Source organism: Juglans regia, chromosome 8 (assembly GCF_001411555.2).
Source record: "Juglans regia cultivar Chandler chromosome 8, Walnut 2.0, whole genome shotgun sequence".
NCBI lineage: Eukaryota > Viridiplantae > Streptophyta > Magnoliopsida > Fagales > Juglandaceae > Juglans > Juglans regia.
This window is the reverse complement of record NC_049908.1, coordinates 18,050,348-18,071,953: the sequence shown is the minus strand read 5'-3', so window position 1 is coordinate 18,071,953 and position 21,606 is coordinate 18,050,348. Positions and strand designations below refer to the sequence as shown.

Below are 21,606 nucleotides of genomic sequence, written 5' to 3'. Positions count from 1 at the left end.
GAGAAGAAAGTGAAGTTGGCGGTAATTGAGTTCACTGATTATGCTATTATTTGGTGGGATCAATTAGTGACCAATAGGAGAAGGAATTATGAGAGGCCTATAGAGACATGGGGAGAGTTGAAAGCTCTCATGAGGCGGAGATTTGTTCCTAGCCATTACTATAGAGACCTCTACAAAAAATTACGAAATCTTATACAGGGGTCTAGGAGTGTAGAGGACTACCATAAGGAGATGGAGGTGACTATGATTCGGGCTAATGTAGTGGAGGATCGGGAGGCCACGATGACAAGATTTTTGAGGGGGTTGAATAGGGAGATAGCCAATGTAGTTGAGTTGCAACATTATGAGGAGGTAGAGGACATGGTGCACATGGCTATGAAGGTGGAGATAAAAGGAAAGGGTACATCAAGGTATACTTCGGTTTCTAGTACTCTTGGAAAAGTGGGACAAAAATGAACAAGTTGTAGCAAAGGGGAAGACCGAACCACCAAAGGGAAAAGATTTGGGTGAGGCTGAAACCTCAAGAAAAAGAGAGAATGAGTTGAAAAACAATTGTGAGGCCGAGAGTTCAAAAAAAGAGGAGACTGAAAGAAAAACAGAGAGTGAAAAGAACAAAGAGAGTGAGAGGAAAAAAGAGAATGAGGCCGAAACATCAAAAGAAAGAGAGAGAGAAAAAGAAAATAGAGAGGTGGTTGAGAGTCAAGCAAAAAGAGTGGAGGCAGAAGAGGAAAAAGAAAGGGAGATTCTAGAGAGAAATAGAAAGACAAAAGTGAGTTTTTATGCTAAGGCGAGTCTTAATCCTAACGAACTTGACGTATGTTTGCCTAGTATTGTTGTCTCTTTGTTGCAGGGATATGAGGTCGTGTTTCCAAGTGGTGCATTTTGTGGATTGCCACCTATTAGGGAGATAGAGCACTACATTGACTTTGTGCCTGGTACGACAATTCCTAACCGACCTTTCTTTGAAAAACATGAGTCATTGACACATTTAAAGGGACAAAGTAAGTTGTTGACTAGAATGCATGCTAAGCGGGATGATTGTATTGAGACTTTTCCTCATGTATTCAAATACACACAAGGTATGAAAAATTTTGTGGTTGATACTTTAGCAAGAAGGTATGTCCTTGTCTTCATTTTAGATGCAAAATTGTTGAGACTTGAATATGATAAGGAATTGCATGCTAATGATGATGACTTTGCTAGTGTGTATGGGACATGTGAGAAAGCATCTTTTGGTAAGTTCTATAAACTAGATTGGTACTTGTTTAGAAAGATTAGATTTTGTGTGCCTACTAGTTTTATGCGTAAGTTGCTTGTGTGTGATGGACATGCTGGTTTGTTGGGTAACCTTGGTGTAAGGAAAACTTTTGTTGTGTTGCATGACTGTTTGTGGGAATACCATTTGCCATTCAAAGACTTGTTGCACGAACGTTTGTGGAAGTATCATTTGTCATTCATTGATGTATTGCATGAACATTTGTGGGAGTATCATTTGCCATACATTGACGTGTTGCATGAACGTTTGCGGGAGTATCATTTGCTTTTCATTGAGTTTGCATATAATTGGAGTGGTCATTCTCGTGAAAATAAGATTTCAGACATGTTGCATGAACGTTTATGGGAGTATCATTTGTCATTCATTGACTTGTTGCATGAACGTTTGCGGGAGTATCATTTGCCATTCATTGACTTGTTGCATGAACATTTGCAGGAGTATCATTTGCCATTCATTGAGCTTGCATATTGGAGTGGTCATTTTGGTTCGAGGAAGATTTTAGATGTACTTCATGAACATTTGTGGGAGTATTGTTTGTCATTCATTGAGTTTACATATAATTGGAGTGTTCATGCTACTACTAAATTTTCACCAATTGAAATTGTTTGTTTACTTAATCAATTTCCTCCTTCAGATTTAAAGTCTTTACTAGTTGATGACATGAGTAGCTTGGATGGACTATTCCAAATTCTTAAACAAATTAATGAAAATGCATATGTAATGGATCTTCCAGGTAAGTATCATGTTTCTACTATTTTCAATGTTACTAACAAATTTCCCTTTGATCCAGGTGGAGATTCGAGGTCGAATCCTTTTGAGGAGAGGGGGAATGATGGGAACCAAGATGGGTCTAGTCTTAAAGATCATTTGCAACTTCCAGATGGGCCAAGAAGATCAAGGAGAAAATGCAAGGGTTGATGCAATCCATTTGGGACAAGTTTAGCAAGAGCCCAACATTCAAGATGGGGCTTGAAGGATGAAGATCCAATTTTAATTCATTTGATCAGCTACGGAAAAGGGCAACGACAAGACTTAAAGGCTTTAGACTCTTGAAGGGTTTCAACTTATTTAATTCATTTAAAGAAGTTATTTTATTAGTTTAGAATAATTGAGTTTATTATGAGAAGCACTTAAGGGAGCCTATGCAAGGGCATGTTGGGAAAGTTATTATTTTATTGAACTAGGGTTAGGGTTACTGTAGCCGAGTACTGTAGCACGGCACTGTAGCCGCGGCACTGTTCATCCAGGGGCACTTTTGGAAGATGGGGGTTTATTTTGGCTAGGGTTTCATTAGGTTTTGCTTTAAATACTCTATGTAGCCTCATTCTAATCAGATTATGAAGTTTATGAAATTTGATGAATTTATTCATTGTGAGTTGAGTTTTACTCCTCTTGTTCTTATTTGAACTTTTGAACTTATCAAAGGTAAATCACAACCTTTGTGGCATTCCTCCTTTGTAATCTGGGTTCTTGAGACGGGTTCTCATCGGGTCTAGGTTCTCCATCCATTGACTTGATTTTGGCTTTCTTGGGGTATTTTCAAATTGACTGTGGGTTCAAGGGATTCCTTTCCTGCGGGTTCATATCATTAGCAAAGCCCACGAGGCTATTGTCTATGCCCGAGTGGAGAAAGAAGAGCTAGCTGGGGAGCTTTCCCGAGTTGAAGCCACCTTTCAAGATCAAATTGCCTCTCTCCAATCTGAGTTGGCGAGTGCGTTGGAAGAAGCTCCGCTGCATATGGCTAATGCCGCTGATATGGAGGCCGAACGAGACAATCTGGCCACCTATCTGAGTCAAGTGCAAAAAGAGGCGGAGGAATTGCAGAAGGCAAAAACTGACTACATTACCTGCCTGACTGGCTCTGAGGAAGAATGTCGGGAAACCAATACCCAGCTAAGCATAGCTCAAGGTGAGAAAGCTAAGGCAGAGTAGGATTTGGCCGCAACTAAGAGTTCTCTTAAGGAGCACGATCACCATTATTTGGCATTAAATCAGAGCTTGTAGACCTACAAGAAAAACTTGGTTGCTTCTGAATCAAAAGTATCCAAGCTGAATGGGGAGTTGGGCCACTCGCAAGAGCAGATTAGTCACCTTCTTCCTCATATTAACTCTGCCCGCGCAATCAGAGATCGTTGTTTTGGCCTTGGCTTCAAGCCCATGATTAAGCAGTTGCAACAACTTTTGCTTGCACATCCCGAGACAGATCTCCATAACTTGAGATGGAGAGAGACAAGGGCCAGTCCTACCTCCTACCACCACTTGGTTCTATTGGGCGAGACGTTATGTCGGACGCCTTCCCTCCTCCACGTCGCCCTTGATGTTTTATTTTTGTACTTTTTGTTCTGTTGAATTTTGGGCAACTAACCCTTAGATGAACATTTGCCAATGAGGAATTATTACCTTTGTTTTGTTCCAAGAAGGATTTTTGTTGATTTACGAAGTATGAATGTAGCTAGTTATGGTCTTAGTCATGCATAATCAAGTTTAAGAAGACCAAACAAGAAAGGAAAAAAAACTAAGTATGTAATTAACTTATCCAAAATTTAGCCCTGTGGCTTGGTGAGAGAATATAGCGGGAAAGTCCCTTCCACGTAACCTTAGCAAGTGGAACCTTGGCAAGTGGAGTGTAGCGGGAGAATTGCTCAACTGCGTAATTCTTGCGAGTGACGTGCAGCAGGAGTGTTGCTCAACTGCATATCCTTGAAGAGAAGGTGCACCGGGTGAGTTGCTCGACTGCATAACCTTGGCAAGTGGAGCGTAGTGGGAGAGTTGTTCGACCGCGTAACTCTAGCGAGTGGCGTAATGGGAAGGTTCCTCCACCGTGTAGCCTTGGCGAGAAAGTGTAGTGAGAGAGTTGTTCGACCGCGTAACCTTGGTTAGTGGAGTTCCAAGGGTTCCAAAGTGGCAAGATAATAAAGAGAGAATGTGATAATTGAGCTTACCGAAAATATTTTAGTAAGAATAATATTTCATCGAAAATGTCTTAAACATAAAAATAACTAAAACATAAAATTTCGTCAAATGCTCAACATTCCGAGGTTGAGGCAGTTCACGCCCTACTGCGTCCTTTAGTCGATAGGCTCCCTAAAGACTACTACCATCTTGGGCCCAACTAGGGGTGTAACTGGTCCGGTCCGGTTTTAGACAAAATTTAAGACTAAACCAGTATGTACTGGTTTTATATTTTCCGAAACCAATTAAGCCCCGGTTACCCCCCCTAAACCGGTACCTCGGTTTTACTGTTTTCCAGTCCGGTCCGGTCTAGTTTTTCGATTTTTTTAAAATGTAAAAAATTTATAATAAAGTGTTTCTTCTTATGATAAAATGTTATTAATAATTTAATATATATATTTTATGTTTAAAGCATATGATCAAATAATTTTTCATCTTTAAGATTAAATTGTTATTTTATAAATTATAATAACATTATCTTATATATAATTATATTAATAACATATGATTAAACAAATTACAGATGTTCATATTTAAGATTAACATTTTATGTTATAATTTATAATATGAAATTATTTAATATATGATATATAATTATATATATTATATATAAAAATTTCATATATAATTATATATTATATATAAAACTTATATATATATATAATATTTTGTGTAATATATAAAATTAATTTTTATATAAATTTTTTTCGCAACTGGTCCGGTCCGGTCCCGGAGACTACAGAAACGAGACTGGATCGGGTCCGGTTGGTTTTCATAATATAGGAACTAGTCCCGGACAAGACCGATTCAAAACCAAACCGACTGGTCTGGTTTGGTCTGATTTTCTGATTTAAACTTAAACCCCTTGGCCCAGCTTTCCTTCTTCTGCGGTGATCACTCCGATTTCTTTTAACACTAGGTCGCCAACCTTGAAGAACCTCACCCTTACTCTCTTGTTGAAGTATTACCCCACCTTCCTCTTGTAGGAAGCCACCTTGTCTCGACACTCACTCTTCTTCTAGTAAGTTTAGGTGCTCTTCCAGCTTCCTTCCATTTTCATCGACATCAAAGTTAAGCTTCTTGTGCCTTGGAATCCCCACTTCCACTTGTATCATGGCTTCGGTTTTGTATGCTAGGGAGAAAGGAGTCTCTCCTATTGACGTATTGGGTGTTGTTTTGTATGCCCATAAGATCTTAGGGAGTTCATCCGCCCACACCCCCTTCTTCTCACCTACCTTATTCTTCAAAATCCCCATTATGGTCTTGTTGGTTGCTTCGAGTTGTTTGTTTTGCCTGTGGGTGTCCGGGAGACGAATACTTGACTTTGATCCTGAGTTCTAAACATCACCTATGACAATGCTCTGAATCAAACTACTTGTCGTTGTCGAAGATGATGCTTTGTGGTATCCCAAATCTGCATACGATTGCCTTCCATGTAAACCTCGTCACACTTTGAGCAGTCACCATTGCCATTGCCTCAGCTTCTGCCCATTTGGTGAAATAGTCGACAACGACGATGATGAATTTGGTTCCTCCTTTGCTCGGGGGCATAAGGCTGACCAAATCTATCCCCCTTTGAGCAAACGACCATGGGGCCATTCTCGACTTCAGTTCTTCAGGGGCATGCTCGAGATTGGTGCGTGTAGTTGGCACTGGACACACTCTTTTATGAACTCCTTTGAGTCCTACAGGGCGTTGATCCGATAATAGCCTACTCTCATACTTTTGCCACCAATGACCTTCCTCCTGAATGATTTTCACAAATGCCTTTGTGTATCTCCCTCATCACAAACTCAGCCTCCTACATTGATATGCATCTTAGTAATGGGCTCGAAAAACCCCGCTTGTACAGTGTTCCATCTATCAAGGTGAACGGAGTTGTCCTATTTCTAACTTTCCTTGCCTCCTCTTGGGAAGTGGGTAGCTCCCCAACTTTCAAGTACCTGATGATGTTATTTGCCCATCCTGTTGAGTTCCCTTCAATCTCAAAAATTTCTTCCCCTATGGCTGTCGTGTCTACTGTCCTGAGAGTTACTTCCCATGGCAACATTTGCTCTTGCCTTGTCGATGTCGCTCTTGCTAATCGGTCCACCTTCCAATTGTCCTCTCTGGGAATTTGCTCGTTCTGAAAATACTGGAATTAATGGGATCTCTCCTAGAAATGATGGAGGTACCTTATTAGCTTCGGTCCCTTTGCTAAATATTCTCACGTGATTTGACCAACCACCACCTAGGAGTCTACTCTCATTACTACCACCGTTCCACTTGTCATTTCAACTACGACCAACCCCATGAGTACCACCTCGTACTCCGCTTCATTATTCCTCACCTTGAAGTTCAGTAGGATAGCATGAAATGACTCCATGTCGTTGTCTGCTATCATGTGGACTCCCACGCCCCCTCCTCCTCGACAGGATGAACCATCGACCTGCACTAGCCATGATTCTTTCTCTGGTGCCTTCGGTGTCTCCTTGAGAAAGTTCGTCAGTTTTGTGACAAAATCAACTAGGATTTGTCCCTTGACAGCGGTTCTGGGGACATAACTGATGTCATACTTGCTCAGCTTGATGGACCATTTCACCAGTTGCCCTAAAGTGTCAGGCTTTTGGAGCACTTTCTGCAAGGGTGTGGAGGTGATGACCTTTATGGGGTGGGCTTGGAAATAAGGGCGTAATCGCCGTGTCGACATCACAAATGGCGAAGATGATCACTATATTTTCGGGTATCTCTTCTCGACCCCTCTTAAGGATTTGCTGACATAATATACCGACTTTTGCTCCTTACCCTTATCTCTGACTAGAGCAGTGGAAACAACATCTAGGGTGGCGGCCAAATACAGTGTGATAAGGGCTCCCCCTGCTTGGTTTGACTAAGCAGCGGTGGGTGGGTCTAGTATTCTTTCAGTTGTGCAAATGCTTCCTCATACCGTGCATCATATTCTTGGGCTTTCTTCAATACCTGGAAAAAGGGCATGCACTTGTCCACGAACCTGTCGAGGGCCGCTATTCTCCTTGCCAGTTTTTGGACCTCATTAAGAGTTGTGGGCGACTTCATCTCGATGATCGCCTTGAGCTTCTCGAGATTCACCTCAATGCCCTTCTCGAACACCATGAAGCCCAAAGAGTTGCCCGACTGCACCCAAACACGCACTTGGTTTGGTTGAGCTTCATCCTGTATTGCCGTAGCACACTGAAAGCTTCCCTTAGGTCTTCCAATTGCTGTCCAAACTCCATGCTCTTTACCAAAAGGTCGTCCACATACACTTCCATGTTCCGACCTATCTGATTATTGAACATTTTGTTGGCCATCCTTTGGTAGGTTGCTCCTGCATTCTTCAGTTCAAAGGGCATGACCGTGTAAGAGTACAGACCCTGATCCGTTATGAAGGCCATCTTATCCTGGTTAGCACGACCCATTTTGATTTGGTTAAACCCGGAGTAGGTGTCCATGAAACTCAACACCTTGTGACCTGTCGTGACATCGACTATTAGGTCTATCCGGGGGAGAGGGAAGCTATCTTTTGGGCAAGATTTGTTGAGGTCCGTGAAGTCTACGCACATTCACCACTTGCCATTAGACTTCTTCACCAACACAACATTTGACAACAGTCAAGGTATTAAGTTTCCCTGAAAAATCCTACCGCCAGCAATCGATTCACCTTTTCTCCTATCGCCTTGTACTTCTTAGTGTTGAAATTCCTCTTCTTCTGCTTAATAGGTCTTATGTCCGGATTGAAATTTAGTTAGTGCTCTATAACCTCTTTGCTTATTCCTCGCATCTCTTGATAATTCCACGCAAAGATGTCTTTATGCTTCAAGAGGAGCTGGATTAACCGGGTCCTTTCCTCCTTCGCCATTGTAGTTCCGATCCTCACATGATTATTCGGCTGGGTTGGATCAAAGGGGATGAGTTCCAATGGCTCGTTGACTTTTCCTTGTCTCAGCATTTCCTTGTCCCTTGTTTCCACCTCCATTATGAAGACTTCAGGAGGAGGCGGCGGGAGGGTCCCATCGCTGCATTCCCGCAACTCTACCATTTTTACATATTGCTCTCATTTCCTCAGTTCCTGCATGTAACACTCTCAAGCAAGTATCTGCTCATCATGCACCTCGCCAATTCTCGTTTTCATGGGAAACTTCATTTTTAGATGATAGGTAGGCGTGTTCAACATTGGTCGGCCTATAATGGCATTATACGTAGATTGCATCCTTACTAAGAACTCAGTCAGGGTGGTGGTGATGTAGGGGTCAGAACCCATCGACACAGGTAGCATAATGGACCCCATGGGTTGAACTGCATCTCCTGTGAACCCCTTCAATGTGGTTGGTGTTGGGCAAAACTGAAAGCATCCCAGAATAGGATGTCTATCAAACTTCCATTATCTATCAATATCCTCCGTGTCGTGTAATTTGCTACCAGTATTGTTATCGCTAACGCATCATCGTGTGGGTATACTACCCCTTGAGAGTCATCATTGTCAAAAGAGATTAGGGGCGAAGTTTGTACTCATGCTTGCTTGATTGGCCTCTCCACACTGTATATTCCTCATATTTTGCTCATCTTGCATAGGTCTTCCTTCTCGACGAGGTTGGTCCACCTTTTGCATAACCCCCAGCTATGGTATGAATCTCCCCCAAAGGTGGGTTTCTTCAATCCGTATCTTGCCTAGATCGGTGATTTCTTGGTTCCTGTGATCTCCTTGCCCTCTTAGGTGATTCTCTCCTCCTCGGGCTCTCACTCCATCTAGGCTTATGCCGCAGTGGAGAGGCGTTTTCAGTGACAATGCATTCTAGCTCCCTGTTACCCTTCATTTTCTAAATTTTTTGTTTGAGCATGTGACAATCCTCGATTCGGTGACCATTCTCCATGTGGTACATACAGTACCTTTGGGTCTACTACTTGCGGTCCTCATCATGCCTAGCTCCCTTCTCCTTGTTGTGGTCTTGCATACTAGAATAGCGTACATGGTTGCTACTGTATCGCCCCGTGTGTGTCTCTTGCTTCCCCTCATACTAACTCTTTCTTGGCCTTATACTGCTTTCTCGGACCTTCCTAGGGCCTTCCTTTGACATGCTATCCTCTTTTCACCTTGGCTTGGTGGTGAGGGAGATCAACGTATCCTCAACATTTACAAAGTCATCCGCCCGATCCATAAATTCCCTCAAAGTGGAGGGGGTTTTCCTTGCCAATTCGTCCATGAAATGACTCTTTGGCCAAATTCCCCTTCGTAGTGCGGCCAATATGATTTTCTTGTCTTGGTCATCGATGGTCATTCTTTTCCTATTGAATCGTGCCAAATATGCCTTCAAACTCTCGTCCTCCCTCTCCTTTACAGTTAACAAGTACATTGTTGGCCACCTCCGCTGTTAGCTGGCCATAAACTAAGTGATGAACTGCCTGCCTAGTTCCTCAAAATTCGAAATGGAGCTTGGCTACAATACTTCGAACCAACGTTGGGCTACCCCTTTTAACATTAAAGGAAAAGCCCTACATGCAATCTCCCTTCGGATCCATGGAGAGTCATGTGGGCTCTAATAGTCTCCATGTACTCCACTGGGTTCTTGGAACCATCATACATGTCTATTGATGGGACCTTCAATTTCGGTGGCAGTGGTACCACCATGATCTCTTAGCTGTATGGCAAGTTGGTGTTGGTTAGCAGCTGATCAACTGAAGACGAGGTCCCTATCTTCTTGGCCATTTCCTTGTATTTATCCATTAGGCTGCGCAAATTATGATGCATCTGCTTTGTCTCCTCGGTTTCCTGAGGTGCTTTACCCGCGCCAGCATTGTGGGCCTCCATTTCCACCTTGTTGGCTTGACTAGGCGTCTTGTCTTCTCCTGATGGCCTGTTCTTTGCCTTGAGAACCTCATTTTCCTTTCATAGCGACTCGACTTCGATGGTAAGCCTCCTCACTACTTCTTCCATTTCTACAAGCCTTCCTTCCATGTTTGGCTACGTCCCTTCTTGATCTCTAATTGCCTAAGATAGTGGTGATGGGCATGTGAAAAGCACACTGATTTCAAGATAGTTGCATCCCACTGATGGCGCCAACTGTTAAGGATGTGTTTCACCGCTACACACTCTCGATCTCCTACAATCAAAGAGTAAGGTGGCTTTGTGGTTTGTGGTTTTTTATATCGTGGAATTGTGTATCAGTTCTGATCTTTGGAGTGTCTCCTCCAAAAAAATTCAAAAAAGCTTCATGGAACAAAGTAGTTTTAAACAGATCATGCAGGTAATGCAACAAAAGCTTGATAGAGAGGAAATGGTAGAATTCACTTTGACTCTATGGAATTTATGGTGGAGAAAGAACCAACTGGTTTTTATTAACATTTTCATTGAACCACAAGAAGTTATATACAGAGTAAACCAATTGAGAATGGACTTAGTAGCTGCTGTAAATACCAGAAGACAAGGCAATAACAATTCTGAAAATACTGACAAAGTGATTTGGGAATGTCCACCAAAGGGTTATTGCAAGAGTAATTGGGATGTTGTAGTTGAATCAAGATTATGTAAAATAGGTATAGGAGTTGCTATAAGAGATGATAAAGGGAATTTTTTGGCTACAATGAGGAAGAAGATGACATCTATTCCAGATCCTCTACTTGCATAAGCAAGAGCTGCTCTTGTAGCAGTTAAGCATGTAAATAGAGAAGACAATTTAGTTGCTCATTTGTTAAGGAGAAATGCTTTAACAGTGACTGAGTGTGTAATCGAGTTGGATGAGACTCCAACTTGTAATCTGTATATGTCTTAACACAGTTTTATCAATTAATAAGTTGTTTAAAAAAAAAAGAAAAAAAAAAGAATAATAATAATAATAATAATATGTATTCCTTTTTCCGAAGCCTTAGGCTGGAAGTTCCTTGCCTAGGAAGCAAATAGATTTTCCACGTATTTTCCCGTCACGCAACGTGCCTCCGCAATGATCTCGTAGCTGTCTCTATATAACATAGCGTTGCAGCCGCTTCATTCTCTGCACCCAGTTATTTATCAAAGTCAGATTCTTCCCACCCAGTCCCGTACTGTTTGGAACTCTTCTCTCTAGTGCTCTCTCTTTTTTCCCTTCAATCACTCTCTGCTTTTCAACTATATTTGATTCAATTCGAGAGATTTTATAGTGTTGCAAGCATTGTTGCAAGTTGCAATTGTGACTCTATCTTCAGATTGGTTAGTTGTTCCTCGTCGGTAATCTTTATTGTCTCATGCTGCTATGTGTTGTGTTCATTGACTTATAAACTTCAAACTTTCAGGGATCAGAAGACTTGCACTTCCCAAGAGCTTTCCTTTGCAAATCTTTGTTCAAAAAGGAAACATGAACTCTGAGATCATAAAGGAAATTGCCTGCCTTGAAGCATGCAATCAACATCGTGAGATTGGTGCATTGAGAGATAATCCTGTGGAAGAAGCTAATGCTCAAGAAAGGGGTAAAATTTATTGTATTGTGGGTGTTTATTTCTTCACGCATTGACTGTTATCCATTTTATGCTTACAATGCCTTATGTAAGGAGTAAACCTTTTGATGATTGCCACTTATACTCGTATCTGTAACTATAAAATCTACAGGGAACGAACCTTATATTGATGAGCAACCCAGTTATTTCCCACCTGAACTGGTCGGTCATATTCCAAAGAATTCGAATATACTGTATCATTACTACTTAATGGAGCTGGAGCAGAAATTTGCTTACGATATTCCAGTTCATGATATTGTGCTTGTCCTGAGAGACAAGCTAGAACCTGAACTTGAAAGCTTGCATTTTGACTTGGATGTTGACAGGGGTAGTTTGACAGTGAACTTTAAATATGTAGGAGTGATTAATCTTAGCACAGATCAGGTCACTTCTCTCTCTCTCTCTCGCTCTCTCTCTCTCTCTCTCTCTCTCTCTCTCGCTCTCGCTCTGTTTTTTTCACTTTGCTTTACTTTGTTAGTTTAAGTGGTATATTAAATAATAAAGGATTTTGTTTCTGTTCTGAAACATTGTTTGCAGGTCCTTTTGTGTAGAAGGTTTCAGAAAACTCTTTTAAGAGTTCTTATTTATCATGATTTGGGAAGTTTAAACGAGCGTATGGATGGAGATATTTTGGGAGCTGAGACTGATTATCTTTTGATCCCAGCCACTGGAAAGCATCAGAGACCTGTGACCATTGATTGGCATTGCGTTAATTCTGTGCTATTTTCGTGTAAGAAGAATGGTGAATTTCACTTGAATTGTGCTTTACCCAAGGATTCTGCTCGTATTGTACAAACCGAAGATGGTCCTGTATGCACTTGCCTGCTTCAGAATTCTTTGGTGTACACTCACACTGATCAGTTTTATTGCACAACTGGGATTATGGGATTGAATGCAAACTCACGTATGCAGCACAGTCGTGGCAAATTCAATACTTACAAGGAGTACTATGAAAAACAGTATGTAACTATTATAGACTGTCCAATGTGAATCTACTGTTGTAATTGTGGAATGCTAATTGTAATAATTAATCCAAAATTCTCTAAACACAGGCATGGAATCAAGCTGTGTTTTGAGCACGAATCATTGGTTAGTGGGAGACCCATTTTTATGGTGAAAAATTACCTTCAAAGATGCAGAAATCAGAAAGAGAAAGGTTTGAAGTTCTTACTTCTTATATGTTAGATTCTCATCCTTTCTTTTGACACAAGCACTTGTCAATCACGATTCTCTTGGTTTGGCCTATGATACTTCTTTCTTTTTCAGAATCAAGAATGTCGTCGGTTGAATTGCCTCCGGAGCTTTGTTCTATAGTTATGTCACCAATATCAATCAATACATTTTATTCTTTCTCATTTGTTCCTTCAATCATGCACCGGCTTGAGTCTTTGCTTATAGCTGCCAACTTAAAAATGATGCATTTGGATCATTGCAAGCAGAATGATGTTCTTCCAATCTCCAAGGTGCGTTGTCCTTCTTATAAATGTGCCTTTTCTTGTATGATAATATTGTCATTAACGGCATGTTGAACATTTGTTAACCATATCTTCATGCATGGCAGGTCTTGGAAGCAATTACCACAAAGAAATGCCAAGAGACATTTGATTTGGAATCCTTAGAAACGCTTGGAGATTCATTTCTCAAATATGCTGTGAGTAAACAACTTTTTAAGACCTATGAAGATCAACGTGAGGGTGTCCTTACTTTGGAGAAAGAAAAAATAATTTCAAATGCAGCTCTTTGCGAGTTTGGATGTCACCGCAAACTTCCGGTAAATGTGTTTTTACTATTTCGTTAAATTCTTGGTGTTGCCATTCTCCTCATGAATTTGTAATATTTATATATCTCTTCTTTTCCTATCTGTAATAGATGTAGGATTATATATATACACGCGCGCGCGCACACACATACATATATACATATACAAACAATCTAATTATAAATAAATCAATACAGTTATTAAAAAAACATATATCTGCCAAACCTCCTATCCCTTTGTGACATGATAATCTATATTAATTGCGTTTCTAAGACTATACTGATTACTTTTGTTTATTTTTATCGTACATATGATTAGCTTTACATTCTCCAAATTGTAGGGATTTATTCGAGATGAGTCCTTCGATCCGAAAAAGTTGATCATTCCGGATGATAGATCGGGTAGTGCATTAAGTGAGGAGTTACTCTTTAATACGAGAAAAATCTATATTAGGGAAACTAGGAAGATGGAATGTGAAACTGTTGCTGATGTTGTGGAGGCACTAATTGGTGCATTTCTAAGCAGTGGCGGTGAAACATCAGCATTATTATTCATGGAATGGTTGGGTATAAAGGTGGATTTTTACATAACACCATATGAGAGACCCTTCCTAATTCACGCTGAGAAGCATCTCAATGTCAGACATTTGGAGTCCTTATTGAACTATTCATTTCGTGATCCTTCATTGTTAGTGGAAGCATTGACCCATGGTAGCATGCTTCGCGAGATTCCAAGAGATTATGAGGTAAATTTGATAGCAATTTAGTTGAGAATTATGGCATTACTTTTCTCAGTCAACTTACATATCAACTTCATTTATGCTAGTATATGTATTTTCTATAACTATTTTACTTGTCTGTATTTCATGATAAAATTCAAAGAGTAATCATTTTGCTGTTGACATATACTGTCAATAAGATGAATTTTCTTCCCAATAAAAAAAAAAAAAAAATCTGTCAATGAGATGAATTTTCTGATGAAACAGACACAATACCCCTCAAACATAGTTTTATCTCAGGATGCCTCTGTTACTTCTTTGTCATGGGTGTTATCGTACTTCTTTTTGCTTATAGTCATTATGACCTCCTTGATTTCTGTTCTTCTTGACTTTGATAGAAGTTTGTTACTTGTGCAGCGACTTGAATTTCTTGGGCACTCAGTTTTGGATTATCTAATGACCAAGCATTTCTATTATGAATATCCTGGGTTGTCACCAGAACTGTTAACTGACACGAGATCTGCTTCTGTGAATAATGATTGTTATGCACGATCTGCAGTCAAGTGGGAACTGCACAAACACATCCTCCATGCCTCACAAGAACTCCACAAGCAGATAGTTGAAACTAGTAACAATTTTGAGAAGGTATCATCAGAATCAACTTTTGGATGGGACTCCGAGACAACTCTCCCCAAGGTTATTGCGCTTACTGCTGTATTTGTTTTCTTGTTGACGTTTATGTTGATGTTTGGTTTCCTCTCCTCTTTCTTTGCTTGGATTAGGTTTCCCACCTATTCTCTTGAACCACCAAACCCCGTCTTCGTTTTTTAAAAGACCTAACCTTTATACTTGTGGGTGTAATACAGAAAGGTTTTGGCTTTTCATGTTCTTTGATTTTATTCGAGAAATCATAAGATATTTTCTTATTTGTGACAGGTACTTGGTGACATTATAGAGTCTCTAGCAGGTGCCATTCTTGTTGATTCAGGATACAATAAGGAGATGGTCTTTGGTAGTATAAGGCCTCTTTTAGAGCCTCTGATCACACCTGAAACGTCAATGTCTCATCCTGTAAAGGAGTTGATGGAACTATGCCAAAAAGAGCATTACAATATTAAAGAGACAAACAAGAACTGCAATGACAACGATGGTCTTAGTTCCATTACAGTAAAGGTACTAGATGCTAAAGGTCTCTCATTAATCGAGCATACAGCTACAGCTGCCAACGGAAAAACAGCAAGAAAATTAGCTTATAAAGAAGTTTTGAAGTCCTTGAAGGAATCCAAGGCCTTTTCTGGCCTTTCGGCTTCTCATTCTGAGATTTCTATAGCGACGACGTCAACAGGGGTTCAAGCGGTTGCGAAGAGGAAGCCTGTGTTCATCAAGGTGGACCAGCTGACACCCGGCACGCAAGGCCACACCCTTGCTGTCAAGGTTGTCAGCTCCAAGCCCGTCAAGGTCACCAACAGCAAGCCTGCGCTATCGTCTAGGATTTTATCTCGGCACCTACACCCCATACGAATCGCCGAGTGCCTTGTCGGCGACGAGACTGGGACCATCGTCTTCACTGCTCGCAATGATCAAGTTGATATCATGAAGCCCGGTGCCACTGTGATCCTGCGGAATGCAAAGATTGAGATGTTTAAAGGGTTTATGAGGATGGTAGTTGATAAATGGGGGCGTGTTGAGGTCACTGAACTTGCAAATTTTGATGTTAAAGAGGATCACAATCTCTCTCTTGTGGAGTATGAGCTAGTTGATGCCATTGAAGAATGATTCTGTCGTATGGAAAACGATGTTTTTGAACTTGGGGTTTGAGTTTGTGTGCTGGCAATGAATTGTCGTCTGGATTGTTATATATGTTGCAAATCTTTCTGAAGCTGTTTTTGCCCCAGTAATTGTGAAATTGGGAAAGTGATTGCATTTGGAATGTTTGATCAATGGTGCAGCTTATGCTCTCCACATTTGTTCTTGGGAAAAGAAAAAGTCCTTGAAGGGTTTCGCTTTACATGGTAAAAGTTGAAAGGATAAGAATATAAAGCCTAGGAAATTTTGCACTGTTCCTTTTCTTGTTTTTGTTTCTGGCACTCCCTCTAACAAAGCGGTGTTGTTGATTTGGCCAATTTTGCCTTATTATTTTTGTAAGTAGCTGCAATAAAAAGCAACGTTGTAATTTTGGAAGTATACATGTTTTTTTTTTGGTCTAGAAACGTCTGATTTCATTCAAGGTTCAAGAACACAAGACAGCTTATAGCAAATTTGAGTTCCGATCTCTTAATACAAATACAAATAACCAATTACAAATTAGTATCTACAATCATCCTATTTGAAATAAAATTAGGATAAGAGTGCCACCATTGTACCGTATCTTCAATCCTTCCCACATGAACAACCTCATAATCCTTGGTTATACATACCCATCTATCTTTCCAAACATTAATGCTATCTCCATACCCAATTTGCAAAGATATCCCTAATGAGAATATTCTTTGTAGCACAAATACTCCTCCACACATAGGAAGGGTTACTCCCAAAAGTTGATTGTAAAAAAGAAGTATGGGAAAAATACTTGGCTTATACAACAATGAATCAGAGTTAGTCAACAATCTACACCATTGTTTAGTAAGCAACAAAAGATTAAACATTTTCAAATCACGGAACCCCAACCCTCCATGCATTTTAGAGGCACACTTGTAACAGCCTGCCAAACATTCAGTGGATGAATTACTTTAGACTTTAGGAATGTCGTAAAAACTCTACAAAATATTTCACAAATGGAGCACTCGCTTAGGTCTAAGTCTGTTAGCCTTTTCTTACCAGCTATAGTGTCATAAATGTTGTTTGATTTATTTGAGATATATGAGTATGAGATTGAGAAATAGTTTGCACTATTAGTCTTAGATAAATATTTAGAATTTTAGGGTGCAATAATATGATTTTTATGAGATTGGATGAAAAGTGCTTGGAAATGCTTGTTCATTTATTTGGAGCACTTAGGAATCGAATTTTGTGAAACAACATGCGCCACTAGGTTTATATGATTATATAGAATTTTATGGTACTATGTTTATTTTTTCCTTTTTCGGAGTGAATAGAGTAACATCCATGATAGCGCCATGTGGCACTCAACTCAATCGATTTTCAAATCGTTGTATGAATTGTCCAAATCAGTCTATAGAAGTTTTATATGGATACTTGACAAGATCTTAGCCATACTTGATAAATAGTGTAGAACACTTGGCACTAAGAGGAACTATAAGATGGAAATGTGAGGAAATCAAGGAAATCAAGCATTGTGATCATGCCACCTAAGCCAAACACTATTCCATCCAACCAAACACTTTGTGTCAAAGCAAAAAGGGTTTCAACCCTAGTAAACCCCAAACTATTGGGATCCAATTGAAATCCCAAAACCTTGGTGGAAGGCGAAACCCTAAATGGTTTCCCAAACCTTATTTTTGCTATTTTTGGCCAGTTTTAACTAGTGATTAATCACTTGATTAAATCAATTTTACATGCTATTAACAATAAAAATTCATATTCTTACACCCTCATTTATTATTTTATATCTTGGTAATTTCATTGGGCTAAGAAAATTTAGATTTGGTCTTGTTAGAAACTGAAATCCCAAATCAAACCCTCTTTAAACCTTAAAGTAAGGCTCAATCGGTTTAGGCCCATTAAGGCCTATTGAAAAGTGTCATCAAGCCAAATCTTCTTGAGAAAGTTTTCCCCCACTACCATAGGTTTACTATGGCTGCCATTGTGTGGCGCCCCCAGCCCCTACTTGGGATTGGACGGTGACTGAGACACCGAGACATGTAACACAAGGCTACACTCCCTCCGGTCGCGTACATGATAGGTAATATGCTATGCACCTAAGTACACTAGCAGTGTAACGCCTCGTTCCCGAAGGTCCGGAGAGTTAACTCTTAATACCTAAAATCAACTTAAATATTACAACTATAAAGTCCAAAAAATTCCATAAAACATTAATCCAGTTAATTAAACCAAATATCTAAGTTCCTCCATGGGGACAATAAAGAAAACCTCAATAATATAAATTAAAAACTCTCCAAAACTCGAAATTATCCTTAACTCATCATATCAAAATAACTGAAAAATAAAATCAGTTTACTAGCAACGACTCTCAAATAAGCACTTGTACCCTCAGGTACTTATTCCACTTCGATCATCACACCTTGCTAAAACTTCATACTCTTGTTCTCCAACTAAACCATCAAAATTATCTGAAAAATATATGGAGATAAGGGGTGAGTTATCAACAACTCAGTAAGCAGAGATCATATACCAGTGTATAAACATGAGCATTTACAGAAATCAGAATGCAGAACAAAACATTTTCATTTTCAGAGTGCGGAAGCAAAACATGTTATCAAAAATATCAGAGCAAAGATTTAGAAATAATTTCATTCAAAATATTCTTTGGCATAGCATAAATGATCATCATCATCATCATAACATCATATCAGAACAAAGGCCATATATAACCCCTATGGTAGGGTTGTGCATCTGCGGATAGTCAAGCAGAACATAAAACACTCTGTCACCAAGGTGTGCACTCAAAACAGAGACCACTACTATAACTCGTGGGAGGGCCGTATCCACTATTGTAACCCGTGGTTGGGCCGTATGCTACTATTATCACCCTTGGCAGGGCCGTAACTGAACAGAGTGGAAACATAATCAAATTCAGAATCAGAGAGTCATGCCAAAGGTTTTCAGAAATCACGTCTTATCCAAACAGAGTACTGAACAAAATCATATCACAACATAATTTGTGCACAAAATTTAATATTCGCTCTCTTTTTCAAAGTTCAGAAACAGAATGCCAAAAATAAGCTCATGTCTACACCAGTCATGACAGAAAATACGTTCTTCTTAAACAGAATCTCATGAGTAATGCAGAACAAATATCTGAGGTTGTTTTCAAATTTCTTTTCATAGCAGAACATGCACATTTTCCAAAAAGGACCTCAGTTCATTTTATTTAATGAAAAGTCTAGCATAGGAACCCCGCTTACCTGAACTTCTTAGCTTTTCAGAATTTTCCTCAAAATGTCGAACAATTAACAATCGTCACCTATCAAATAATCAAGTAATTCCCGTAAATTTCCAATCAACCACTTATTTCGATATTTAATCCTAAACTTCTAAACTAACCTACTTAATTCCTCAAAATATATCATCTTTTTCTAAAATCGTCAATGTCCACTTGATAACTTCGACTAAAAACATTTAAAAATCTAACTTATTTATTAATGAAAACAACTTATGAAGTTTAATACTGGATAATATAATTATCCCAAAATATTTTAAAATAAACCATAACTATTTTTAAATAGACTAAATCATATCTAAAATGTAAAAATAACATTACACCAATATTGTTTACTTTTAAAATAAAACTTTACTTAATAACATGTTAAAATAATTTTCTGTAATCATAATTAAATAACAGTGTACTAATACATAATAAAAGTATAAAAGCCCATTAATATAACATGTAGTAAAGGGGTAATACAGTAATTTCAATTAATCTCTTATTTCTATATTAAAAAATAGTATGTAAAACCAAGTTTACGTAAATTCTTTGAGAAAAATACTGAATGAGTTTACGGTGCAACAGTCGGCGACTCACCGAGAAGAGAACGAGCGACGCAATGGCAGTGCTGGGCAGAGGTCGAAGGTGGTCCACACGGCGGCAGAGTACTGAGATTGAGAGAGAGAGTAACACAGTGAGGTAGACGGAGAGTGAGGGAGAGACGGAGAAAGAGAGAACGAAGGCTCACTGTGATGCAGCGAGACTTGCGACGGTCTGGAGCTGGGCGTCGACCAGGGCAGCTTCCAATCACGGTGGCTGGGGTGTCGGCGTCGCTTGTAGCTGCGGCAACAGGTGGGGTGGTGGCTTACGGGCGGTGAGTTGGTTGAGCCATGACTGCTCTGTTTTGGTTGTCTAAAATAGGGGAATTCCGTGGTTTGCAACGGAGACTACGGGAGGCATTGGGTGGAGGCTTCGTGTGGCTGGGCACGGCGGCTTATGGTTCCACAAAGGGCTGGGCAGAGGCCCGAGGCTTCTGTCATGCAGGGGAAACTCGCACGGGGTGGTTTCCTTTCGGTTGAGCGCATACGGGAGTGGGCTTTTGTGATGGTGAGGTCGTATAACAAGCTGCAAAAGTGGTCTAATGCCGTGGGTGTGGAGGTGAAGAGACAGCGACGGTACTGCCTGGAGGTTGTGGAGGGTGGCAACTTGTGGTGGATGATGGTTTGTGGATGGAGCTGCTTCTGTTTGTGTGTGGGTGGAGATTGCCATGGTAGTTTAGCGGCTATTCTTGGTAAACTAACAAGCAGGTACGTATCTATATATATATATTGGCAATAAAAAAAAAAAAAAAAACCCTAGAGAAATGAGGGAGACATGTGTGGGAGTGAAAGCAGAGTCGTGTGTGTGCATGCATGGAGTGGACGGAAAGGATAAAACGTGCGGAAAGAGAAAAAAAAATAATGTGCGAAGAAACTAAAATAAAATAAAATGAACTAAAATTAAACAAATAAAAATAAAATAAAATTTGAGCAAGATTGGGTCAGGGTGTTACAAGCAGTATGGAATAACATAGCAGTGGAAAAATTAATAAAAGTCGAATAAACTAAACAGCGCAATATACAATTGCAAAGCACATGACACCATAAACTAATATCATAAATTCATGTTCAGTTTCCAGTTTACGTCAGTTTTCAATTCATGTCAGTTACAGTTTATGTCAATTTAGCCTATGTAAGCTTTCAAGTTATGTCAACACATGTCACTATTTGTCAAGTAATGTCACTCTCATTCATGTTCACGTCAGTTTTTATGTCTTCTTACTATCATGCATGCATCTGTATACTACTAGTTTAAGTTGGTTGTTAACTAGCTGAACTTGATTGTCCCAACTACCATTCCCCCTAGAATGGTAGATCATGTGTTAGAACGTGGACAACCTAGATGAGGTCGATTCGACCTCGACGCGATGAGGAGGAGCTTATCACTTCAGTCCTCCAGATTTTAGATAGGATCATGACTATCTTAGTTGAGTTGTACGAGTGGCTCAACAAGCTGGGTTAGTAGTTATGCTTTTATTACTGTACCTAAGGAGCGTTGTCTCTAGTACGATTCGTCACACAAACTTCTCACACTAAGAGGCTTGTTGCACTAGGGACGCTTCTACCCAACCAACCAACTCGAAGACACCATCACGTGATATGCTGGGGATCCTACATCCCGACTATCGGGTGAGGAAAAAAACGACACCATTCTACCCCAATCCCCGCAAAGCATTCTCCTTCTTGTGTGAATCATGTGAAAATGTTTTTCAAAATGGTTCAGGGAATTCTCCATCTCATCCCATGATTATAGATTCATGCGGCCGACTTCTCACA

At 39.9% G+C, this 21,606-nt stretch overlaps 2 protein-coding genes across 4 annotated transcripts; one reads left to right on the top strand and one right to left on the bottom strand.

Moving 5' to 3' along the window:
• Positions 1 to 5,235: 5,235 nt before the first annotated feature.
• On the bottom strand, positions 5,236 to 6,917 carry LOC118349199. Its single transcript, XM_035692792.1, has 4 exons — positions 6,528 to 6,917; positions 6,123 to 6,353; positions 5,651 to 5,974; positions 5,236 to 5,565 (listed from the first exon to the last, which is right to left on the bottom strand). Exons 1-4 carry the CDS (start codon positions 6,915 to 6,917, stop codon positions 5,236 to 5,238), a joined length of 1,275 nt encoding a protein of 424 aa, XP_035548685.1.
• Positions 6,918 to 11,217: 4,300 nt separating this feature from the next.
• Positions 11,218 to 16,128, top strand: LOC109000541 (endoribonuclease Dicer homolog 2-like). Of its 3 annotated transcripts, none has more exons than XM_018977460.2 (10): positions 11,218 to 11,405; positions 11,489 to 11,662; positions 11,802 to 12,073; positions 12,227 to 12,648; positions 12,742 to 12,845; positions 12,956 to 13,152; positions 13,251 to 13,460; positions 13,789 to 14,193; positions 14,584 to 14,862; positions 15,103 to 16,128. In XM_018977460.2, the coding sequence occupies exons 2-10, from the start codon at positions 11,551 to 11,553 to the stop codon at positions 15,940 to 15,942; spliced, it is 2,841 nt and encodes a 946-aa protein (XP_018833005.1). In that variant the 5' UTR covers positions 11,218 to 11,405; positions 11,489 to 11,550; the 3' UTR covers positions 15,943 to 16,128. The 3 variants fall into 3 exon arrangements, with proteins under 3 accessions (XP_018833005.1, XP_035549378.1, XP_035549377.1); XM_035693485.1 differs by having other exon boundaries at positions 11,227 to 11,419; XM_035693484.1 differs by having other exon boundaries at positions 11,227 to 11,423.
• The last annotated feature ends 5,478 nt before the right edge of the window (positions 16,129 to 21,606 follow it).